The sequence below is a fragment of the Lichenostomus cassidix genome, chromosome 7, assembly GCF_008360975.1.
Source record: "Lichenostomus cassidix isolate B80296 chromosome 7, HeHo_3.0, whole genome shotgun sequence".
Classification (NCBI taxonomy): domain Eukaryota; kingdom Metazoa; phylum Chordata; class Aves; order Passeriformes; family Meliphagidae; genus Lichenostomus; species Lichenostomus cassidix.
The window spans coordinates 30,662,466-30,672,382 of NC_139488.1; the positions used below are offsets into that span (position 1 = coordinate 30,662,466).

Genomic DNA, 9,917 nt, shown 5'->3' on the forward strand with positions numbered 1-9,917 from the left:
GCCCCTTTAAAAAAGGTCCCTGCTCTAGCATCAGGTGCAAATTGGTTAAGCAGAAGTCCCTGAAGAACTGATTATATTAAGAAAATGGGACTTGTATTAATAAATTAGTTTACAATCTCTTTTCAAATGTCCTTGATAAAACACAAGAAAGCAAGATTTTGAAATTAATCATGCTTTTTCTATTTTACATATTTAGCTATTTTACCTTTTACACATTACTAGTTTGTGTTTTTAAATAGCAGCTGCTTCTGTTGAATTTTAAAACATTTTCAATCAACAAGTGTTTTAAGTAATCAATAGTGGTAGCCAAAGAATTAGCTCTATAAATGGAAAAAACCCACAAGATTAGAAGCACTCTTAGATAAAGAATCTTCTTAAATTGTAGAAAAGACACACGAAGGGATGGTAAAAGGGAGTATAGCATTTCAATGACATATGGGACCCCAGGACAGTGGAGGTGCTAAAAATCTCACAGTCTACAAGCTTGACCTTGGAATTAGCTGTGTTACTGTGTGCTTTAAACTATTATTTTACAGTGTTTCCCCCATGAGATATCAGTCCACTCAAGCAAGAACCTTCACCTTGACAACAATAGTTCTGTGACACATAGTGAAACTGTCACAGTACAACAAACCATTAGCAGATTGAAGTGGTGTGCAATTTAATAAATGAACTCAAAAGCAGCTTGAAAGAGAAGTGCTTCTAACAAATACTTATTTCCTAATTAGAAAAAAAACACCTTTAAAAAAGGCTGATTTATCTTTAAAGGCATCAGTATTTTTGCGCAGAAATTTATCCAGTGCTGCTTTTTATCAGCAGCTACCATTACAACTCAGAGCACAGACACAACTGTAACTTTTGCTATTAAAATCCACCTAAGATGGGTAGTGAAAACCACAAAGATGTGGCTGCACAGAGCCAGACCAGACCAGTATGAGCAAGAGGAACATAGGGGGGAAAAGCAGCCTGTGCTACACAGCATTGAGAATAAATTCACATATACTGTACTAAGAGTCTCCAGGTGATATTTTTTACACCAGAGAGAGCTACTGCACTGTGCTGCTTCTAACAACTTTCAATTTTTATCTATGTTTACTAGCAACAAACATTTAAAAACCAACCAACTAAATAAAAAACAACAACATTGGTAGCTTGACTGTAGAAAAGTTCTTTTCTCACAAAAGTAAACAGGAAGATGAGATGCATTTATGTCCAAAACATTGGCTTATGATTGAGCCACAAAAAGTGGACTTGAAATCAGCCCATACTTAAGTTTTTTTAACTAACAAAATCCAAGTTCTGGCATTCTGATGATACTACAGCCTAAATTTATAGTCGTAGTCAAATTTATTTGTATTTGCAAAGCCATTTCTAATATTTAATGCTTTAACACAGAAAAAAGTCAGCTTTCCTTTGACTGCATTTTCCTCAAAGTAAGACAGCTTGGGATATTATCTTTGTATAATGAGAGTAGAGTAGTTTGTGTTGGCAAAGGCAAAATGCTCCCTTTCTACTTACTGCTTCCTTTGAGACTTCTAGACTAATTCATTTTAACAAGTGTCTTAACAGTGCCTCTGTGTTACACCACACCCACACAGCACTCACCTATACTGATAGGCTTTCTAATAAATTTATATTTCATTTTTCCATCTTTTCTCAGCATCTTTCACAGCCTGCCTACTCCCTGCAGTATTTCCAAATAATAAGGAAAAATGCCCAAATGTTTGGCAGACTTACATGAATAATTACTTAATAGTATAAGTTATTTAATATGAGGGGGAGATTTATTTGGCAACTTTCTACATCATTTACCCAAAATAAACTGAACATCAGGAGTTGGACTCGATTACCCTTGTGAGTCCCTTCCAACTCAGGATATTCTGTGACAGCACAGACATTTATCAGGACAAAAAAACCCCAAGAGAATAAATTAATTATACATATTTTTCAGTGGAAGAATCAACTGAACGAACAAATGCATAACTTGCAACTAGAAAAAATCTTGCACTTGAAAAAATTAAATAGCAAAATCTAAGTCTTATGATGAGGAAAGAGCCTGACTTGACTTGGACGGTATTTCAATCAAATGCAATACAAGGCTTAGAGCTGTGAAGTTATTCCACATAAAAAAGTCCGTATTTTGTGCTTGCTGTTTGCACAGTTTCAGCACTTGAGAGCTCCAGCTCTGAGCCCAGTCACACCAGCCTAAGCAGAGGGCAGGATGAAACCCTGGCAGAGCAGGGATGGAGGGCAGGAGCATCCAGCAAGCATGGGACTGTCCCAGCATTCCCAATCTACCCCCTGCACTCATTACCACTCCAGCCTTTCAGGAGGTAACCAAATGTTTTCCATCAAGAGCAGGCTTGCACTAAAGCACCAGATTACATATTTATCATGTTACACCACACTTCTAATAAAAGGCAGTTCTGATTAGAAACAGTTGGCTTGTAGAAAAAAAATGCCCCACTCAGCTGTGGACAAAAACATACCAGTAAATCTTGTTTAATATAAAAAGCAGGTCTCATTTAACAGGATCACAGAGATTCTGGAGTCTGACTGTAAATATGCAGGCAGTCGTATTGTGAAAGCTCTTGCAGATGATAAAGTGTTCTGCATCTAAGGCAAGTCACAACAAAAAATATACTAATACTGAAAAGCTAGATAAGAGATATGGTATTAAGAATTACAATTTGGATTAATTCGTTGATAGCATTTATTTGTCAAAATAAAGTATCACCAGATAACCTCCTGTCTGCATCTTGCTCTCCACAGACTGAGCATGCCAAAACACATCCTGTGCACAGCTGCAAACATTTGCAGTGACCACAAGAGAATAATAAAGAGAAAAAGGAAATCCCAGGAAAAATAAAACCCATACATTTATCTAGAGTTTTTCCGTCTAGTCTTAGAAATGCAAACCCGTGATCAGAACAAAAAGAAAAAAACCTGAATCATATTATACCCTACATTAAGTCAGTGGATAAAATGATTACGTTTTCAATTTTGGATATAACTGAATAAACAAAACCCCAGCAATACATCACTACTAGCACTTGGAAAGGACTGATGCTTCATTTTGATGGTTAAAGTAATCCTGCTATGGGCACTAACAAGTTTGCAATCCAATTGGTATTTTTAAGCATCTCACCAAGGATGATTTCTGTTAGACTGGTACACCTAAAGATATTTTAGTTCAACAACCAAAACCAAAAACTAAAAATTAAAGCAATAGAGATTCCTTTTCTTACATAGAGCAGAAAAGAACCTGGAATTTCCTTGGGGACAAACTGAAATACATTTTTAGTTATTTTACCTTTGAAATTAACCTTGTCTCCCTAAAGTCTTCTAATTTTGGGCAAATATTCATTTAAGCTTTTTTTAAAAAAGTTTGTTTGAAACTGTCAATACCTTTTAGCAGATCCCAAAGAAAGACTGCGATGATGAAACTAAATGTTGAAACATTATGTTGAAACTTCTCAATTGCATGAGCTAATAGACCAACTGCAAAGTTTCCTATATGTGCCTATAAAGCAATGCAGAGCAGGATTACTACTCAGGAACTAGCACAGTATTTTATCCTAAAAACTTGTATTGAAACTGTATTTTCAACTAATTTAGGCAAGTAAATGTCTGTAAGAGTCATGCAACCAGCACACTTTCTGGGCAGAAATTCCAGGGCAGGTACTAAACACACCAAGGAACAAGAATGGAACCTGCCCCGTCCCAGGCACACCTCAAACCCTGCCCTCCCTCAAACCTAGCCCCAAGCAGGAGCTCTGCAGTTCATAAAAGGAGCTTCATTTATCATTAACTTTACAGCTCCAGCCCTTGGATGCAAGTGGGTTTGTCCTCTACCCTGAAATGCCACTGCCCCTTTCCTCTGAATCAAGCACAAGAGACACAGGAAAAGAGGAGCAGAAATAGAAGGCCTGGAAGATGCCACACACCTTGAATGGCTTCTGAAATACACTCAAATAAGATATAAACTGATTTCTATGATAGAATTACCAAAAAAAGTGTGTATACAGAAATATACTCCTAACTGAACTTGTATTATTCCTAATTATATAGGATACTCTGAGCATTTAGTGCTGCAACATGGACTGTGATATATTAGAATCATTTAAGAGACACCACAGGTCATCATCAGCCTTCAAAGTCTCCTTGCAAATATTTTCTAAATGTATTAAATCAATTCTTAACCTAGTACAATTCCTTTTTCCACGTTAAGGATGACACATTTTCCCCTCCCTCCCCAACCACACTTCAGCCACTGGCAAGCAAAAGATACTCTTAGAACCCTGGAAGAATATTTTTTCCATATGCCATTAAGGAAATATTTGGTCCATGCTTTCCATATTGAAAAACTACTTCTGGGATGACACAACACAGAGAAAATTCCTCCCAAAAGAGAACAGTTTCATGAAGACTAGAGCCCACAGAAAGTCATGACAAGATATCCAGTTGAAATACAAACTGCAAAAATATCACCGTGCTGAAACTTTTATACTAAATGTAAATTATGCTTTGAAAAACCTGTGGAAATAACCCATGTGTGGAACATTAGGAAAGAAAAATAATTTCAAGGTGCAGCGTAAGTTACTAAAAAGTTGCAGAGCTCTTTTAACAGAGTAGCAGACTGTTACTTCTCCCTCCCTTGCTTTTATTGCACTGGATTTCTCACCTCGCAGATTATGCTTTCTATTGAAGATTATTGCTTTCCTGGATCTTGTACTCATTTACACTCTCAGGTCAAAACCCAGAAAAGAAACAGAACGACATAATCCTGTCATAAGTTATCACATCAGAAGACACTCAACCCATAAATACTTTGCTCTGTTTAAGAGCATGAAGCTGTAAAGGAGTTGCATGAAGATTAACTAGAGCAGTAGGGTTTGTAGAGAAGTCTCCCAAAGCAAAGCTCGCTCCAGCCAGCTCCTGCTTCTCTGAGAGTCTGTGTGCCCAAATTTACTCTTCCTTCATTCACAGCACTGGTTATAGAGACCGAGCAGCCAAGAAACTCTCAGAGATGCATGTGACTCATCCTGAAGAACAGCCTGCAACTTCACATCAAGAAACCCTGGAAATCCTGAGCAGCCTCAATCCTCCTGGCTCTCAGCTCAGCGGGAACCCAGGCTGCCAGGAGGTGTCAAAGAAATCCTGAGTTCCCATCAAGAACAGGAAATCTTTCTCCAGTCAACCCCAAACTTTTAATTCACCCCTAGCATTCAAGAAAGAAGTTAAATAAACACATCCATTTTTGCAACCTGTGTATGGAAAATGAAAGTGGGGCCTAGCTTGGCACAGGAGAGAAGGCAGAAAAAAAACAAGATCCAGGACAATAGGTTGGGTTTTTTCCACACAATCACATAATCAATTTACTCAAGAAAAGGGTAACTAACAGATGTGACTCTGCCAAGAAAAGAGTCTTGGGTACATTGGAAGAGAAGCTGGTCACCAGTGACATTCAAATATCAAATGGATCCACCTGGCAGCCACTGAAAAATGGCACACAAACAGAAAACAAAGTTCAGGTACAGAAAATACAAATAATTTTCTTTAAATCCCTTTCACTGCTATAATTAAGTTCTCATTTTGAAGTGCACTAGTTACATAGCCACTTACTTCAGCTCAGCTGAAGAGCCATTAATTTGAACATTTGCAATTATCTGCCATCCTGAATGAGCTAATTCAGTGTTATACAAGTTATACTGAAGGAAAAAAGTGCATTCATACAGAAAGATACAGTTAAAATCTACTTGTCAACCTAATCAAGCTAAATTCTAAAGTGGCGTAGGAAGAGCTTTTAATCATGACTTGCAGGCAGTGCTGTGTTTGCCTGTAGAAGAGGCGGCAAGAACAATTCAAATACCCAAAAGGCACAGAGCAAAAGACTGCAGCCTACTGTGATTAAAAAAATGACTAAGAGCCTTTTCCTTTCTCTGGTATGTTGCTCGTATACTTTATGGCAAGAATTCCATCTTATTTTCATATTTTGATTTTTTTTTTAATGCATGCCATCCTTAGATACACCAAAGTATGAAGTAAGCCTTATTCACAGCATACCTACTGATTTCAAGAAAATAAAAAATGTGCCAGTGTTTGAAGGATATAGAGAACTGCACACAGGTGCTACTTCACAGCTCACTGCTCAGGGACCTGGTGCCCATCTTTCGTGGAAAGAAGAGAAAGAGAGGAGCTCTCAGCGGCCAAGTGAAGTCCAATTCAGTACTAACACAGACAAAGACTGCTTGACAATAACGTCCAAAGTGTTGTTCTACAGATTACCCAACCATATTACAATATACTTTAAACTAGACAAGACTGTCAGTTATAGAAATAAATAATACTGTGTTTAACAGTTACATTAAACTAACTGGGCTCTTCAGATTTTCCATATCATGCCTGCAACTTTACTGTACAATTAAGAGGACACTGCTTCAGACAAGTAGCTTTTTAAAACCACAATTAAGTATTTACCTGCTCTTACTAGGTATCAATTACCTTATTTTCTAGGTATCAAGTTTGCTTAAGCAAAGAATGCAAATTTCAAGGTAACAAATGCACTGGAAGAATTTCACTGGAAGAATTTCAGCTGCACCCATAATCTGATCTCTGTGTCACTGATTAAACCCATTTCCCAGCTCCAGTTGTATGACATGTACTTAGATGACCCCTAAAAAGTTTGACTGAGCTGTTAAAACCTCAAATGACACTGATCACATGGTCTCCCCAACCTCTTCTGTGTTTTGGTCTCTTTATGCTGTGAGAGAAGTTCTTATCATTTCTCTAATCTATGCCGGCTGATGCTGAAAAGCAGAACTCTGCCACCTTTCTCATCCCTCTGTCTCAGCTGGCAAAAATGCATATACACATTACAAATCCCCCAAAATTTAACACTCAGATGAACAAAATGAAGTGTGGCTACAAGCATAAGACACACAGGAAGACACTCTAATACCTCTTCTACACCTGCCCTTTTGCTAATTGAGGTAAAATGTTCTGAGACTGTAAATTAACTATCAATCCCTCCCTCTAAAAAAAGCCTACTTATTGCAAGACTGGTGCTTATTTAAGGCCTGTTCTAAACAAGACAGTTCTTTCACCCTTTCTGCTTTGGTTGTATTTTCAAAACCTCTTTTCTTCTTTTTAGGGGATATATTTAATTTGTCTGCTTTCTGTCATTTTGGCAGACAGTACAGAACACTGAGTCCTCAACTGACCTGCTCAGAGCACAGGGCTAACATAATTTGTGTTCTCACACACAAAATGAGATGGGCTGGGTGGGCTGCACCAATTAAAAAAAAAAAGCTAAGAGAATGATTATGCTATCATATCCCACTGCACTATTACCCATCCGTTTCTTATTCATCTCAACTACCATATTTTCCTTTGTAAATTTACCACTTTACACTTTTGCCTACTGAAATTAATGAATTCAAACCACCCCAACACTCTGAAATCTTCACAATGCTACATATCTTTGCCCCCACTTTCTTGAAGCAGAACTTTATGGAAGAACAACCTTGGGCTCAGAAATGCATATGAAATCAAAAGCCTGGAGAGCAGAATAGGCTGGGCTGCATTAAAAAAAATTAATGGTGCACAATAAAACAGCATCTTACAGCATTTTTATAAGATCTGTAGGGAAATAAATAAACAGGAGCAAGACTTGGCTAACATTGTATTCAAGAACATTACAGAGTACACCCTCTGAACTGAAGTGGATTAATGACGTTACTTGCACACACATCTTCCCCAGGAACATTTGTTTTAACACTCACATCCCTTGGTACACCTCTCACATCAACAAGACAAAGTTGTTTTTTACACAGCTCTGTGCTAGCATGCTGCTCCTGCAGGGCACCGCTGAAAGCTTTAAGTGAATTTCTAATCCAGTGGTCACAACCTGTACTTTGCAAACCTATAAAGATGTAATTATTGCCTTTAATGGGACTACCTGTGATACACAGACATCGGGGATGGGAAAAAGCCTCTGGTGGCTTGTGGCAGAGTAGTTACAGATCTTTTGCTTTGAAAGATAAACAGCACATATACACATGCTAAACTCACATTATTACACTATGACACTCAGCTACCAATTCTCATTCTTGCTGTGCTAACTTTCCTCCATCCCACAGCATTTAAGGTTTTACTTCTGCTTTAACTACAGGAATGACTTCTTCATACAAGTGTTAGGCATGGAGACATTAGACCATCACATACATATACCTGCTCTTCTTAAATATATTAATGTCCTACACCAAACAGATTCTCTCGAGGGGAAGATGAGCACGTGCTTTCAGAAACAAGTGCCTGGATTGCAGAAGAACACGTCCTTTCAAGAAAGCATGATAAATATCTGCATCCACAGAGCATCCACCGAAAATTTTCTTTATTTTTAGCACGAGAGGCGAGAAGCGAAACAAAACTAAAAAGCGAGCTAAAAAAGCAGCATGCCATCAGTGTTAGCTAAACAGCCTTGAAAATACACCCGTGCTTTCCCTTCCAATGGAAAACTGACGCCTGACGGAGACATTTCCTCTGTGAGATCGCCCCGCGGGTCACAGCGCGGTTCGCACTTCCCGACCGCGCTGCTGCGAGTGGAACCACGGAGCGCGGCCGGCCCGGCTCGGCTTCCCACGGACACCGCCGGGGCTGCTGCCCTGCCCTGCCCTGCCCAGCGCCCGGGAGCCGCGGGGACACAGCCCGCATCACCAGGGCCTCTCCTGCATCGCTCCTTGCGCTACGGATCGCTGGCACCGCGTCCTCTGCACCGCCTGGCAGCTGCTGAACGAAAAGAAGCGTTTCCAAAGCGGATTTGGTTCAGGTTTGACACTCAAAACTGCCTTATAAGGTATAAAAGCCCGAAAGCAGGAAGAGGCTTTGACAAAACTAAGGAAGTTCCTCTGCGCCTGCTCGATGGAGGGGGAGGGGTTTTTTTCTTCCACAGAGAGAAGTAACACAGAATAAATGACATTATCCGCACATTAAAAGAATAAATCAAAGCACACGATACTCGCAGTCGGCGCCGGGCAGAGCGGCGGCTCCCCCGGGCCGGGGCACCCCCGGGGCTCTGGGCAGGGCGGCAGCCGTGTCCCGCTCGCCTCCCCGGCCCGGCAGCCACACACGGTCCCCCAGCCCGGCCCGGGACCCAAGGGGCGGCCCGAGCGGCCCCAGAGCAGCGAGCAGGGCCGCGCCGGTACACCGCTCCCGCCGGGCGAGCAGCGAAGGGCGGCGAAGGGAAGGCGGCTGGATGCTCCCCCGGCCCAACCCAGCCCAGCCCGGCCCGGCCCATCCCTCCCAGCACCCGCCCCGCGGCGGCTCGGGCGCGGCTCCCCGGCCCGGCAGCGCGACCCCCGCCGCCATCTGCAGCAGCATCGGCGGCGGAACCCGCCCGGCCCCGCCCCGGGCGGCCCCGAGCTGTCAGCGGCCGCGTCTCACCCCGTGCCGCAGTCCACCACGCAGGCCGGGAGCCGCCCTGCCATGCTGGTCGGTAGCGGCGGTGCTGGGGACGGCGGGCAGCCCTGGGCTCCGGCGGGGCTCGGCGGGCTGCGCTCGGCGGCACCGAGGGACTTCCGCAGGGCGGGCGCTGCCTCCGCCCCCGCCCGCTCTGCCCGGCGAGCCCAAGATGGCTGACCCGCCCCGCCCCGTGACGTGCGGTGGCGCGGCTCGCCCGCCGGGCGGAGCGGCGGCAGCGCCCTCAGGGCGGCGGGAGCGGGAGCTGAATCACGGAATATCACGGGATAGCACAGGATATCACGGGATATCGCAGGGTTGGTCGGCTTGGAAAGGACGTCCGAGTCCCAGCGACCGAACAGCGCCATGGCAAGCAGACCATGGCACTGCGTGCCACGTCTAGGCTTTCCCTCAGCACCTCCAGGGACCGTGACTCCACCACATCCAGGGGCAGTTCA

The 9,917-nt window shown here is 42.5% G+C and overlaps 1 protein-coding gene across 1 annotated transcript in view; it reads right to left on the reverse strand.

The window, feature by feature from the left end:
* ACTR3 (actin related protein 3) overlaps nt 1–9,633 on the reverse strand; it is a 28,693-nt gene extending 19,060 nt beyond the window's left edge. The window contains exon 1 of the mRNA XM_085067065.1: nt 9,445–9,633. Within this exon, the coding sequence (XP_084923191.1) occupies nt 9,445–9,488 (44 nt within the window). The 5' untranslated portion in view covers nt 9,489–9,633. The remainder of the gene's footprint in view (nt 1–9,444) is intronic.
* Nucleotides 9,634–9,917: the final 284 nt, after the last annotated feature.